This window comes from Mesoplodon mirus (genome assembly GCF_964341445.2).
Source record: "Mesoplodon mirus genome assembly, chromosome: 4".
NCBI lineage: Eukaryota > Metazoa > Chordata > Mammalia > Artiodactyla > Ziphiidae > Mesoplodon > Mesoplodon mirus.
In genome coordinates, this window is record NC_138979.1 from 159,082,665 (window position 1) to 159,098,878 (window position 16,214).

Here is a 16,214-nt window from a genome sequence, read left to right on the forward strand (position 1 = left end):
TGAAATGACACAAATGTTAGAATTATCTGACAAGGATTTTAAAGTAGCTGTCATAAAAATGTTTCAAACAAACAATCATCAACACTTGAAACAAATGAAAAAATATGAAGTCCCACAAAGAAATAGAAGATATAAAGAAGAACTAATGACGAAAACAAAACAAACCCTCAATGAATGGGCTCAACAGCAGAATGTAGAGGATAGATGAAAGAAGTAATGAATCTGAAGAGTATATAATAGAAATCCTCCAGTCTGAGCAACTGAGAGAAAATAGATTGGAAAAAAGAAGGAGGAGGAGGAGGAGAAAAGAAGGGAGACTGGGGGACTTATGGGACTATAAGAAAAGATCTAACATTTTGGAGTTCCAGAATTTTCTTTCCCAGTGGAGTCTCAGAAGGAGAAGGGAAAGAGAGTGAGGCTGAAAATATATTCAAAGAAATAACGGCTGAAAAATTTCCAAATTTGGCAAAAAACATAAGATTCAAGAAGCTGAGTGAATTCTGACAAGGATAAACTCAAAGAAATCTACACCAAGACATCAAAATCAAATTTCTGAAAACTAATAACAAAAAAATCTCAAAAGCAGTGAGAGAAAAATGACACCTCACTTATAAGAGAAAACCATTTGAATGACAGCAGATTTCTCATCACAGACTACTGAGGCCAAAAGGCAGTGGCAAGACATGTTTCAAGTGCTAAAATAAAGGGACTGTCATCCCAGAATTTTATATCCAACAAACAAATATCCTTCAGATGGGGCACATACATACAATGGAATATTACTCAGCCATAAAAAGGAACTAAACTGGGTCATTTGTAGAGATGTGGATGGACCTAGAGACTGACATATAGAGTGAAGTCAGTCAGAAAGAGAAAAACAAATATTGTATATTAACGCATATTTGTAGAATCTAGAAAAATGGTACAGATGAACCAGTTTGCAAGGCAGAAATACAGACATAGATGTAGAGAACAAACGTATGGACACCAAGGGGGGAAAGGTGGGGTGGGATGAATTGGGAGATTGGAATTAACATATATACACTAATATATATAAAATAGATCAACACTTGAGATGAGAACCTGCTGTATAGCACAGGGAACCCTGCTTCACTTCTCTGTACAGTAGAAACCAACACAACATTGTAAAACAACTATATCCCAATAAATAAATAAATAAATAAAATAAAATAAAATAAAAATATCCTTCAGGAATGAGGGGTGGAATTCCCTGGCGGTTCAGGTTAGGCCCAGGTTAGGACTCTGAGCTTCCACTGCAGGGGGCACAGGTTCAATTCCTGGTCAGGGAAATAAGATCCTGCATACTGTGCAGTGTGGCCAAAAAAAGGAATGAGGGGAAAAATCAAGACATTCTCAGAAGAAGGAAAACTAACAATTGTTACTATCAGACCTACTTAAAAAGAATGGCTAAAGAAAGTACTTAATCAGAAAGGAATTATAAAAGCAGGCATCTGGGAACATCAGAAAGGAAGAAACAATAACAAAAGAGTAAAAATATGAGTAAATACAACAGACACTTAAGTTTTCTAAATTATGTTTGACAATTAAAGCAAGAATTAGACATCTGATGTGGTTTCCAATGTACGTACAGGAAATATTTAAGATACTGTTGTTATAAATGCGAGAGGATAAAGGATTTAAATGAAGAGAGGAAGAGGTGGGTGTGACTATAAAGGGGTAGGATGAGGGAGATCTTTGTGGTGATGAAATAGTTTTGTATCTTAATTGTGGTGGTGGTTCCACAAATCTATACGTGTGATAAAATGGCATAGAGCAATGCACACACATTTCACCCATGTCAATTTTCTGGTTTTGATATTATACTATAGTTACACAAGATATATCCATAACGGGAAATTGGGTGAAGGGTACAGGTGATCTCTCTGTACTATATTTACAACTTCCTGTGGATCTATAATTATTTCTAAGTAAAAAGTTAATTTAAAAATGTAATTACATAAAATACAAAAACAACCCCAGCAATACCTAATAAGTGAAAGCGAAAATGAAACAAATAAATCCAACTGTGTATTGAGTTAGTAGTACAACCACACAGAGGAATTATTTTAAGTGACCTTAAAACACAGTAATTTGATTCTACAACCTTAATAGGAAATACGCTAAGGACAAAAAAACAATTGCAAAGAAAGAAATAAAAACTTAAACCATTTAAGTAACCTTATTGTTGGTAGTCTCCTTTTATTCTGATATTGCTGTGCGTTTATCACAGAAAAAAGCAGATAAGTAATTATGCTGGTATCATTAAGAGCCAGTATCCTTTTTTGGTGTGGGAGAAAGGAGATAGAGAATTAAGATAGTTAAAACTGTCGAAAACTGAATTGAATGGGAAATACCAGTACATTTCATAATGTATTTTCCCTTAAAAAGAGAAAAAAAGAAAAATGAAACAAGAAATCATATTTCTTAGTTCTGCTCACTGCAAAGTCCTAGAATCAACAACCAACCCAGGAGTAATGAGCACCACCAGATTGTGGTCTCTAAATAATATTCCTACAAAGAGGAAACAGGGTTTCTTAGAGAAATAGCTGATTCTAGGTCTGGGGCAGGACATGTACAAGATGAGCCTGAAACATTTGTCCCAATATTAGGATATCAAGGATGCTAGAGAAACTACTAGGCGGTTTCAAAACACTAGCACCGGACAAAACCCCTACTGTCCAAAGATGGGACAATTTAAGCATCAATAATAATAGTTGCAATGGATTAAAATGTAGCCAAAATGTATAAATCTGTGAATTCATGATGGTACTTAAGATAATAAAAATAACTTTATTGATCACCTTTGGAGAATACTAGGGAACCAACTCATTATTTTGAAAACTGATAAATAAAGGGGGAAAATCATTTATCCATGCTTTCATATATGAACAATACCACACAATAACCAAAACTTTAATGAGGAGATATTTCTCTTTATAAATGCTGTAGAGCTAATAAATGAAGAAATAATGATATCCTCGAACTGAATGCACCATTTTGCAACCCTTTATAGAATAAAGGATCTAGGCAATTTTCATCAAGGGCTGCTAACATCAGTAAAAGAGTGATATCTAGACCCCATGAACCTCCTGATGAATGTACACATCACCACTTAGGAACTGTTCCAGCCCAAAAAATTGAACCTGAATCTGCTCTTACCAATCCACAGGAAAAACACCATGGGGATGCAGTGAGAAAATCCAGACGCTGGGAAACCCTACAGTGCAAACAACCCAGTTTCTTCCACAAATAACGAGAGAAAAAGAGAGAGAGAGAAAGAAAACTACACATTTAAAGAGACTTAAGAGACACCTCAGCCAATTGTAATGTAGGAGTCCTATATGGATCCTGATTTCAACTATAGGGGGAAATAAATGTTGAACAAATATTTGATGCTATTAATGTCTTGTTTTTAACTTTGAGCTTTGATAGCTATGGTTGGTATGTTTATTTATGTTCTTACCATTTAGAGATACATACTGAAAAATTTACAGATGAAATAATATACTGTCTTGATTTGCTTCAAAATAACCTGAGTTCAAGGAGGAAAGTGAGAGGTGAGTATAAATGAAATGATTGGCTATGAGTTGATCACTGGGTGTTGAGGCTGTGTGATAAGTACATAGAAATTCATTTTACTATTCTCTCCACTTCTGTATGGCTTTGAAACTTTTCCATAAAAAAAATTTTAGGGCTTCCCTGGTGGCACAGTTGTTAAGAATCTACCTGCCAATGCAGGGGACATGGGTTTGAGCCCTGGTCTGGGAAGATCCCACATGCCTCGGAGCAACTAAACCTGCACGCCACAACTACTGCGCCTGCGCTCTAGAGCCCACAAACCACAACTACTGAGCGCATGGGCCACAACTACTAAAGCCCACGCACCTGGAGCCCTTGATCCACAGCAGGAGAGGCCACTGCAATGAAAAGCCCGCGCACCGCAACTAAGAGTAGCCCCCACTTGCCACAAATAGAAAGAGCCCGCGCACAGCAACAAAGACCCAAAACACAGCCAAAAATAAAAAACTTTAAAAATTAAAAACAGGGCTTCCCTGGTGGAGCAGTGGTTGAGAGTCCGCCTGCCGATGCAGGGGACACGGGTTCGTGCCCCAGTCAGGGAAGATCCCACATGCCGCAGAGTGGCTAGGCCCGTGAGCCATGGCCGCTGAACCTGCGCGTCTGGAGCCTGTGCTCCGCAATGGGAGAGGCCACAGCAGTGAGAGGCCCGCGTACCGCAAAAAAAAAAAAAAAATTAAAAACAAATTTTTGTAATATACCCTTATAGAGCCAGAAAACTGAATTCTTATAATTGCCTCCCTGATCTCCACCCATTGGTCTTTCTTCTGTTCTCTGGAGCCTAGACGATTAGTATCACAGTAATAGTAATAATAATAACATCAACAATAACAGCCAGCATTTTTGGAGCACATACTTACTATGTGCTAAATTCAAGTTATGAGCTTTTTATGAAGATTTTCATTTAATCCTGACAAAGTCCTGAAGTAGGTACAATTATTATCCCATTTTACAGATGAGGAACCTGAGGGCAATAGGTTTGATGACAAAGCTCAGCCTCAAACCAAAATCTGACTGCAGATTTCCAGCTTATAACCACTAAGCTACACCAACACACAGGGTAAAAGGTGAAGAGGGCTGTCATGGCCTCAGTCCTCCCTTTTTTGGGTTAAGCATCCTGACTTCTTTCACTCTGCCCCTCCCTGCTAATGTGGCTTCAATGTCCCACACCATCCTTGGAGCATCCTTGGAGCACCTTGGAGTTATAGAAGCAGTTGAGCTTCTTGAAAGCATCCTAGGCTCCCTGTACAGCTTGCGCCACCCCCATGCCCACCCAAGCTGCGGGGATTCCCAGACAATCTCTAGTCGGCCTGCATCCAGGCTGGGATCCTGAACATGTGCAAGTCCCAGGGGTGGCATGGCTCACCTGGGCCTCGGTGCCTCTTCTCCATCCAGATGTAGCAGTTGTTCTGGGCCACCCCGGTCTGCGAGTCCAGGAACGGGAGACGCACGCTGCGCTCTGCACACAGGCGCGAGTTATAACTCCGGCAGTGCTCAATGGCCTCCTTGTAGAACTGGTCCCCGAGCCTGCCGGGAGACAGAGAGAGGAGGAATGAGGCCAGGGTAAACCAGAACACACGCAGAAGGAAACTGGAGTCACCCACCCACCTCCTAGGGAAGATTTTGCGGTTATGAAGACCAAGGCAATGTGTACCAAGAGCTTTGCCAACCAGCAGAATCCAACTCAGTGTCGGGTCTCCAACAGATTCTATTTCCTGTACTAAATCCACCAGGAAACTTAGAAACCCTTTAACAAAGAAATGAGGACCCCAAGAATAAACCACCAGTAAAAGTGACACTTCCCTGTTCTAGGATGCATGAGGTCCCACTCCAGAATGGAGGTAGCTCTAGAACAACCTTCTGCATGGAATCTACTAGGACACCAGGCTTCTAGAGCTCCCTGCCCCTTAAAATTCCCCATTAGCCACACTTTTTTCTCAGTGGTAACCAACAAAGGCACTCTAGATTGAACCCAAACCACCAGCACAGATACAAAGATTTCCATTACAATAGAAGAGAAAGACTCCATAGAAAAGACTAGAAGGTCAGAGGAAACATCCTGTAAAAGCAGAGCTATTATGGGGGAAGGAGGTGAAGAAGGGCATGCCCCAATCTTTTAAAACCACACACTTAAAGAAAAATAACTTTCTGATGGAAAACAAACAAAAGAAGCATTTGAAATAATAATAGTTGATTTTTGACCTCAAAATAATTCCATTCCCAGAGTTTAATACACAAATAGAAAGACCTTTCTGGTTTGCTGGAGTGGTGATCTGATTAAGCACAGTAAATTTTAGGTGTCTGAATCTTTGGTATCCTTGGACATGTGGTGATGCTACTAATTTTAAGATAATGTCCTTTTCAAAAACCAAAAATATAACATTCTATAACTGATCAATCTTAAAACACAAACAATCAATGAGATCAAATACCTAACAAATGAAAGATAGGCATATGGCAGAGGTTAATAATGGCCCAAGGGGCCTTCCCTGGTGGTGCAGTGGTTAAGAATCCACTTGCCAATGCAGGGGACACGGGTTCGAGCCCTGGTCCGGAAAGATCCCACATGCCGCAGAGCAACTAAGCCCGTGTGCCACAACTACTGAGCCTGCGCTCTAGAGCCCGCGAGCCACAACTACTGAGCCCGCATCTCGCAATTACTGAAGCCTGCGTTCGGCAACAAGAAAGTCACTGCGATGAGAAGCCTGTGCACCACAACGAAGAGAAGACCCCGCTCGCTGCAACTAGAGAAAGCCCGCGCAGCAACAAAGACCCAATGCAGCCAAAAATAAATAATAATAAATAAAATTTAAAAAAATAATGGCCCAAGGAATTACAGATGTAATCACATGATGTCTACCAGGTAAAGTAGAGCTTCTTAGTGAGGAGAGTGAGGAAAAGGCAGGAAGAGGAGGAGTCTCAGGGATTGCAGAGCCAAAAGGGAGACTCAAGTAGCTTTTTTTTTTTTTTTTTTTTTTTTTTTTTTTTGCGGTACGGGCCTCTCACTGTTGTGGCCTCTCCCGTTGCGGAGCACAGGCTCCGGACGTGCAGGCTCAGTGGCCATGGCTCACGGGCCTAGCCGCTCCGCGGCATGTGGGATCTTCCCGGACCGGGGCATGAACCCGTGTCCCCTGCATCAGCAGGCAGACTCTCAACCACTGCACCACCAGGGAAGCCCAAGTAGATCATTTTGAAGGGACATTATGAATGTCCCTCTTTTTTGGTGTATGTAGATCCAAGGATGCCAAAATGGGGGTGGGGTGGGGTGGAGGGGTCTAAGTTTAAAATAATATATTTCTTAACCAAAATATTTAGAGCAGTAAAGAAAGAAGAAATTTAAATGGATTCTTCTGTACTCTTTTTCACTTTTTTATTGAAGTGTAGTTGATGTACAATATTTTGTAAGCTACAGGTGTACAATATATAGTGAGTCACAATTTTTAAAGGTTATATTCCATTTATAGTTATCGTACGATATTGGCTATATTCCCTGTATTGTACAGTATATCCTTGTAGCTTATTTTATATCTAATAGCTTGTACCTCTTAATCCCCTACCCCTATCTTGCCCCTCCCCCTTCCCTCTCCCCACTGTTAACCACTAGTTTGTTCTCTTTATCTGTGAGTCTGCTTCTTTTTTGTTATATTCACTAGTTTGTTGTATTTTTTAGATTACACATATAAGTGTTATCAAACAGTATTTGTCTTCTTACCCTTTTTTAAAAGTCAATGGGTCAGATTCTACCAAAAATTTTAAAGCAAATTCCTTATTCTGGGAGGATACAATCATTGAAGCTTCTGAGGCATCTTTTGGAAACTACCTGTGGACATGCCTCCTAAAAAAAAGCCCTTTGCTCCTTTTTTACCTCTGGGCATCTTCCTTCTCACAAGGACGGCATAACAGCTCAGAAAGTGTCTAGCAGTTACAAAACCTAACTGTAATCAAATTATAATAGTCACACAGCTGGAAATGAATTGGGGAGGGGGAATGAAAGCCCATGAAAATGCTATAAAATGGAACTGCACATAAGCTGATGTAATCAAAGTTAGTAACAAGGATCATGAGATTGATCAAAAATAAAGAACCATTTCCTGTGAAGCGTTCGCATCTGTGTCCCACCAGTTTAAATACCTCCTTCTGCTAAGGCGATGCAGCTCAGTGTAACAGAACTGTCGAGGGCAGCTCAGCCCAGGCAAGGTGACACACAGCCTGTCCAGGGTGTCCTGGGGGCTCCAGCTTCCCTCCACATAACAGAGACCAGTCACAACACATGGATGAGAACTGACAAGAACACACGACAGAGGAGCGTCCGATGTGAGAAGCCGTTATCTGGTTTCCCAGGATATTTTGACCGACTGCCAAAAAAGATGTTAACTATTCCAACTCCAAAAATTCTGCTTAAAGAGAAACCATGGAAGAAAAGGAGGGAGGGACGGAGGGAGGGGAAGGAAGGAAGGAAGGAAGGAAGAGAGGGAGGGAGGGAAGGAGGGAGGGAAGGAGGGAGGGAGGGGAAGGAAGGAAGAAAACTGTACACTAAAACTCATCAACTGGATAGCTAGTGGGAAGCAGCCACATAGCACAGGGAGATCAGCTCCGTGCTTTGTGACCATCTAGAGGGGCGGGATAGGGAGGGTGGGAGGGAGGGAGATGCAAGAGGGAAGAGATATGGGGACATATGTATATGTATAACTGATTCACTTTGTTATAAAGCAGAAACTAACACACCATTGTAAAGCAATTATACTCCAATAAAGATGTTAAAAAATAAATAAATAAAATAAAGATGGCTTCAAAAAAATAAAAAATAAAGAAAAAAATAAAACTCATCAACTGGAGAGAAGTGGGTTTCCATTTTCAAAACTAACTCCTGGAAGCCAGTACAAAAGAAATCTGCAATAGGATCTCAAATCAGACTTTTCTCGATATGCCTGGAACTCACTTCCAACAGCTTCAATCCCCAAAAGAGAAACAAGACAGTGAACTTGCTGAAAATGAGAAGTGCGTTTGGCCAAGTCCATGCCCCATACTGAATGGAACGAAAAAGTCAAACAAAGTGGCTCACTGGGTGAAAATTAATTTCATCTTAAATACTTTCCACTTTCATAACATGCAATGTTATTAGTAACAGGCATGCTGCGGGGAAATGTGTATTTTTAAATGTAATCTTTGTGTGAATGATACCTCCCTTATGTAAACAGGAGAGATTTTCTGAGGACTGGAACAACCGTATTAAAGACTGAAGCTACAGAAATGTGACAGCCTTCACCCTCTGCCATCGTCTCCAGGGAAGTCACTTTTAAACAGGCCAGGCATTGGCAGCGATTTGGAAACAAAAGTTTAAAGATATGTGAGGAGAAAGGAGACTTCATCCTCTGATAAATTCAAGCTGCACTTCTCCAAAAGTTAATTAGCCAAAAGCTTCACAGGGCTTGCTCTGTTCTCTAGAAGAAAATCAATGGCCAGGTCTCCCTAACCCATGGAAAGCAATTTAAACAGGAGAGGGGACAAATGTCCTTTTCAATGTGGTATTTTGTTTTTTTTTATTGAAGTATAGTTGATTTACAATGTTGTGTTAATTTCAAGAGTACAGCAAAGTGATTCAGTTATACATACATATATATATATACTTTTTCAGATTCTTTTCCATTATAGGTTATTATAAGATATTGAGTATAGTTCCCTGTGCTATACAGTAGGTCCTTGTTGTTTACCTATTTTATATATAGTAGTATGTATATGTTAACCCCAAACCCGTAATTTATCTCTCCTCTCCCCATATGGTATTTCTTTTTTAAAAATCCCACATTGGGGCTCCCCTGGTGGCGCAGTGGTTGAGAGTCCGCCTGCCGATGCCGGGGACACGGGCTCGTGCCCCGGTCCGGGAGGATCCCACATGCCGCGGAGCGGCTGGGCCCATGAGCCATGGCCACTGAGCCTGCGCGTCCGGAGCCTGTGCTCCGCAACGGGAGAGGCCACAGCAGTGAGAGGCCCGCGTACCGCAAAAAAAAAAAAAAAAAAAAAAAAAAAATCCCACATTGATAGGATCCCAGGGGTGACATTTGCATTAAAGTTGCAAGGCGCAGGGACTTCCCTAGTGGTCCGGCGGTTAAGACTCCTCGCTCCCAGTGCAGGGGGCGCGAATCAGGGAACTAGATCCCGCATGCATGCCACAACTAAGAGTCCGCATGCTGCAGCTAAGAGCCAGCACAGCCAAAATAAAAAATAAATAAATATTTTTAAAAAGAAAGCTGCGAGGGGCAGAGGAAGCTGGGAAAGGCTGGCAGCAAATGAATCATTTTGTGCAGTGGTGACCAGTGTGCCCCAGGCTGGGACAGGCACGGCCCAGCCTCAGCCATCACCTGTCTGCATCAAACCAAGGGGGCTAGATTTTTCCGCAGGGTGATAGATGTCTTGGGCTCAGAGAAGCTGGCACAAGGCAGAGTAGAATGACGGTCTCATCAACAGCTGACTCCAGGCTACTCAAGGCTGCGATCAGAAGTAGGAAAGGCAGGGGAACAAACTGCTGGGCTCTGCCAGAGCAGGAGGCCCTCTCGGCCTGCTGCTTGGAGCAGTGCTGGCTGCCCCGTTCTGGAGCTTTTGTGAGGGGTTTTGTGGGATCCTTAGCGATCCCTTCTGGAGTGACAGAGCCATCCTAGCTCTGAGAGCTTTCCAGTGGCCCTCCTTGAGCATATCTGTGGAGAAATGGATTCTAGACACCAAAGAGGATTCAGAGTGGAAAAACTAAGACTTCTCCCAAATGACTGCCAACTAAGCTCCACGTGTGATTTTCAGAGCCTGTCACACCCTCTCCAAGACGCCCTGCTCCTCTTCCTCACATTTCCACCTCCCTCTCTCGAGACCTTGCCTGTTCTCTTAGATTCCATGTCCACTGTGCCGAACAGACTCCCAGCTCCGACCCCCAACCCAGACACCTAGGGCCCCTCCCCCTTCATTGTCCCTGTGGTCCCATGTTCTGACCCAAGGACAAGTGTCCTGCCCTACCTCATACATGTGTCCAAGAGTGAATTCTTCGCGCCTTGCCAGAGCCCGCTCCCTTCCCAGTCTCCACAGGGCTGGGAGCGGGGACCTGAGGGAACCCTGCTGTGTCTCTCCCCAGCACCGTGTCCTTGACCCTCCCCTATCCTTCAGCCCAGCTGGCACCGAATTCTTTCATGTCTCGGGGAGCTCTCCCATTCTCTCCTTTCCCACCCCGTGGCCACAGGTCCCTTCCAGCTGTAAAAACAGGACCTTGGCCCATCACAGCTATTTGTGCTCATAAACAGAGATAAGCAGAGATACAGAGGAGCTCAAGCCTGTGGCAGATTGCTGGCCCTGCCTTCCCCCATCGGCCCCTCTTCTCTGGGGGCACCTGGCTCTCCTGCTGTTTCACGCAGCTGCCGCACTTCCACAACGGCCCCCACACACACGTTAAAACTCATCTACACCAGTTTGCTAACGTCCCCGTTCGCATTTAAACGCGTTTAACTCTCTCTGTGGCACGGAAAGCCATCTCCCGTTTGTGGCGTGTTTTGTAATAATTAGCAAGCAGGGGGCAATATTCGGCAAGGTGGGGGAACCTTTTCATTTTTCTCACGGTTATACTGTTCCTCAAGCTGCCCTTGAAAGAAAACCAAGTTTAGTGTTTGCTATGGACTGAATTGCATCCCCCCCACCCCTGAAATTCACGTGTTGAAGTCCTAACCCCATAATGGATGGTACTTGGAGACGGGACCTTTGGGAGGTAATTAGGTCATGAGACTAGACCTACCCATGATGGGATTATCACTTTCTCTCTCCCTCTCCCTCCCTCTCTGTCTCTGTCTCTCTCTTTCTCTCTCTCTCTCTCTCTCTGCCATGTGAGGACATAGCAAGAAGGCAATTACCTGTGACCCAAGAAGAGGGCCCTTACCAGACCTCACCTAGACCATGCTGCCACACTGATCTCAGACACCCCAGCCACCAGAATGGTGAGAAATAAATGTCCATTGTTTAAGCCACCCAGCCCATGGTTATTTTGTTATAGCAGCCCCAGCTAAGACAGTGTTTCTTATATAGAATAGGAAGGGATATAGAGGATTTTCAGAGAGAGATTCAATCCCCTTCCTCCTCATCCTGTCCTCTTCCAACAAAGACAACAATAATAATATTAACAATGGCAATTTTAACTCAACTCAATGTTTAACATTTGTCTTCCCTACTAGACTACAAACTCCATGAGGGCAGGGACCACATCTGCAGGGCCACTGCACACAGCCATTCAGATTTTACACGAAACCACACCAGGCGCACCTGTCATATAAACTCCAGTGTGAAGCGTACTGGACCAGTGTAACCCAGCAGCCCTGCATACCTGGCTTTTTTACCGGTTCACCTCCAGCATCTAGCACAGAGCCCAGCACACAGTCAGTGCCCAATAATTCTTTGTTGAATTGCTTTCAACAACTCCTATACCACTCACTTATGGTAGGAGTTTCAATCAGAGCAGTAAAGCATATGGTGCATGCATGGTCTTCTGAGTTTTTCGCACATATAGGTTGGTGATTTAGATTACATGACTGTCTACTTGCAACTTAAAAAAAATATTAAAAGAACGTTTGCAGGCACTTCCACTTAGTCCTCAGCACCCGGCCCCTGTTACGGCAGCAGTCTCCTGACTGCAATCACTATAGCTCTTCTCCTACCCAGCTGACAAAAAGAAGTCTCCCTCGAACCCCGTTTTCAATCTTGCCTTCCTCAATACAGAAGCCAAGATGGCTCCCAATACTGCCACATTCTTCTACTGAGCTGTTAAGGCCCTTGGAGAGTCTTGGTATTGAGGTAGAACAGAGACTTGGAATCAGGCAGATCTGAGTCTAGCTCCACTGCTTACTGGCTACACAAACCTGGGGCAAGTTACTTCCTCTCCCTGAGCCTAAATTCTCCTTCCCACAATCTGGGTACATAGCTCCTACTTCAGCTCCAAGATAATTAAATGAGAACCTCTGACTCACAGAGGTAAATGCCTGTCATCAGTGATGATTCCTCTCTCCTTCCTTCAGAGAGCAGTGTTTTCTGCCACTTTATGACTTGACCCTCTGCCTGAGCAGGCTAATGCCCTCCATGGGACACACAGACACACAACAGTATCTTTGAGGTTGTCAGGTACCCACACAAACCTCCAACCCAAGACATTAGGCAGTAGGGTGGTGAGGCCAACCTCAGGCATCAAGGAGAGCAGAGTAGATGCTGCACGATGATCTCAGGAGTCTAAAGCCTGCCCCAGGTGCAGAAACCACATCTGGCTTGTTTGCTGCTCTATCCCCAAGCCCAGCAGAGCTTGCTGTGTTGGGTTGATGATGAAGGATTGAGAGAATGAATGAATGAATCCTTATCTGACCTTCCTGCATACATGAAGCAGACAGGCCTTCCCTGGACCCCAACAAAATACTTTACTCAGACCCCCCCACCCCGAGTCGGGAATTCTTGCCTCCCCTCCTTGGCCTGGTTGACCTTACCCTGTTCAAGGGCTGGCTGGAGTCCCACCTCTTCCAGGAAGCTTCCCCAGTTATTCCTGCCAATGGTTCTTGCTCTCTGCCTCTCTGAGCTCCCTAACTGTCTCACTCATGTTTGGCCCATCTCTACCACTATCCTTCTCCCTCCCCACCCAACTAGATGATAAACATCTTGAAGACAGGGACTAAGAGTTATATACTTCTGTGCTACCCCACCCAGCACAGTGCTGAGAACGTAGAAGCCTGTGATGAATACAGATTGCTTGTTTGAAATGTCACGCCATCCTAGGGCTTCCCTGGTGGCGCAGTGGTTGGGAGTCCGCCTGCCGATGCGGGGGACGCGGGTTCGTGCCCCGGTCCGGGAAGATCCCACATGCCGCGGAGCGGCTGGGCCCGTGAGCCATGGCCGCTGGGCCTGAGCGTCTGGAGCCTGTGCTCCGCAATGGGAGAGGCCACAACAGTGAGGGGCCCGCGTACTGCAAAAAAAAAAAAAAAAAAAAAAAGCAAATGTCACGCCATCCTTAGCAAACTCATGGACGCTTCACCGTTGAGGGATGCTGAGGACCTTCTTTCTCCAGATGATAATGAAGTGAGCCTGAAGTTACGTGGCTTCTCCAGAGCACAGGATTAGGCATCTGAAAACAGATATCCTATAAGTTCAAATCCTACTGACTTCTCTTCATCATCTTAAAAAGGGTCACTTCAGCTCTTGAGATTGTATTTCTCCATCTACAGTACTCACGCCAAGATGCAGAACTAACATTCCTCTTCTGTGAACTCTATAAGAAGCTCACCGAATATCGTGCTGTGCTGTCATCAGGTCACCCCAGGAAGACTTGCTCCTCGTCTGCTGAGGCGGGAAACACCCCTTCTGTGCTTATCAAGAATGCCTTCACCCCACCTTCCAGAAGAAGGATCTAGGGCAGAGGTTCTCAAACTTTGGTTTGTATCAGAATCAATGCGGGCAGGAGGGTGGGGTGGCATTGTGAAATTCGGATGCTGGAGGTGTGCCTGTGATCCAGACATCTGGATTCTTGACAGATTCCCCCAGGGATTCTGAGAAATATGAGACTCACTGATTGAACGACAGCTCCCCCAAACTCCAAAGCAAGGGCAAGAACAAGAGAGCCCTGTGATGCTCTTCAGCCATGTTGTAACAGCAGAGCAGGAAAGCCTGGTTAACTGACTTTAACTCAGCTTGCTCTGTTCCTGTGGGAAGTTTTTTTCGGGCAGCAGACATGGATTAACCGGGCAGCACTCACCTGCAGCAGATGAGTCCCACAGAAGTCCGCATCTCTCACAAAACATCCACAAGGCCTGGTCAAGGCAACCGTACGGAGATCCTGACTTCCTTAGGGCGGTCACTCTGGAGGCAACTCTGACCTTCCTAACATCACAGGAAAGGCACCTGGGGAACGAGGGTATCGCCTTGCAAAAGCCAAGTCAAACAAAGAACTTGAACCCTAAAACTCCTGTCATGACTTGAAGTGCCGCTCAGTCTGACATTCAGGCCCGCTAGACCCAATAAATCCCTTTTCCGGCATCTGCTCTGGTGAAGATTTTTCAGGGACTTATTATGCAAAGCTGCATAAGCAAGACGGAATTTATATTGAACCTGGCCATGATTTCTGAGCAGCCACTGGGTGTTCTGATGACATACGCAACTTGGGGTTGAAGTCAAGGGGCAGCCAAGGACAGGAGACTAGAGGTAGGAGAAAAGCAGTGTGATTCCTCCCAGTAAATAACGGGAGAATGGGGGAAGGGGAGTGAGAAAAGGGAGATGCTCTGCGGGGGAGGAAGACTGTAGCTTTTCTTGTATCCAAGGTTTGCCTTTCAAATGGCATCCAGACTTGACAAAATAAATCTCTCCTCCAGAGGCTAAAGAATGTGTAGAATGCAACCAACTTTCAAAAGTTGGGGGGGTGGGGTGGGAATTGCTTTATCTAGGGTGAAGCATACCTAGAAAGAAAACACACACCCATCACAGAAACGTCATTGATTAAGTATTTTTAGTTTCCCTGGTTCATAGACTAAGTCCTTTCTGAAATCCCAGCTATGTGCTGGACACCAGTATGCTGTCCCCCGAGTGTGATGGCCACGAGACGCAGCCCATGGATTAGAGACAATTCTCGGACAAACACATCCTTAGACCCCATCTTTGCTGCTGGAAAATAAGAGCCTCAGTGCTGCCCTCCCCAGTAAAGGGAATATTGGTCTGGCATTTAAAACACAGCCACAAAGAACACATCCTCTGTAGTCAGTTCTCGATGCAGCAGTCCAAGGAATCTTTTTAAAATGGAAATCAGATCATGACATTCTCCTCCTTACATCCCCCCAATGGCTTTCACTGCACTTAGAATATAATTTGACCTCCTTCCCGTGGCTACAGGCCCCCAGACTATCTGGCTGTGCCCGCTTTTCCTACTTCATCTTGTCTCCTACCCCCCTTCCCTACTGGACTCCATCCTCACCGCACTTCTTTCTGTCCCTCTAATAAACTAAAATCATCTCATCTCGGGATTTGCACATGCTATTCCCTGTTCCTGGTATACATTTCTCCCAGATATTCTTCTCACGGCTGGCTTCTCTTCAAAGAAGTCTTTTTTCACTCACTGAATCGAGGGTAGCCCAACCTACTCCACTCCTGCTCTAGCCTTTACTATCTCATATCCTATTTTATGTTTTCCATACTATTTACCACTCTAAAAAAGTCTCTGGGGCTTCCCTGATGGCTCAGTGGTTGGGAATCCGCCTGCCGATGCGGGGGACGTGGGTTCGAGCCCCGATCCGGGAGGATCCCACATGCCACGGAGCAACGAAGCCCGTGCGCCACAACTGCTGAGCCTGCGCTCTGGAGCCCGTGAGCCACAGCTACTGAAGCCCGCATGCCTGGAGCCCGTGTTCCACAACAAGAGAGGCCACCACGATGAGAGGCCCATGCGCCGCGGTGAGGGGTGGCCCCCGCTCGCCACAACTAGAGAGGGCATGCACGCAGCAGGGAAGACCCAACGCAGCCAAGATAAATAAAATAAATAAATTTTAAAAAATAAAAATATTAAAAAGTCTCTGCTTTCTCTTGGCCTGCTGATCACCTCTACGTAACAAAATTGTGAACTCGGCGAGAAG

The 16,214-nt window shown here is 44.6% G+C and overlaps 1 protein-coding gene across 3 annotated transcripts in view; it reads right to left on the minus strand.

Moving 5' to 3' along the window:
- Positions 1-16,214, minus strand: part of DPF3 (double PHD fingers 3) — a gene marked incomplete at both ends in the record, with an annotated part of 259,119 nt that overhangs the window by 143,743 nt on the left and 99,162 nt on the right. For all 3 annotated transcript variants that reach the window (XM_082618154.1, XM_082618156.1, XM_082618155.1), the window contains one exon: positions 4,964-5,124. In XM_082618154.1, the coding sequence (XP_082474280.1) occupies positions 4,964-5,124 (161 nt within the window). The remainder of the gene's footprint in view (positions 1-4,963; positions 5,125-16,214) is intronic.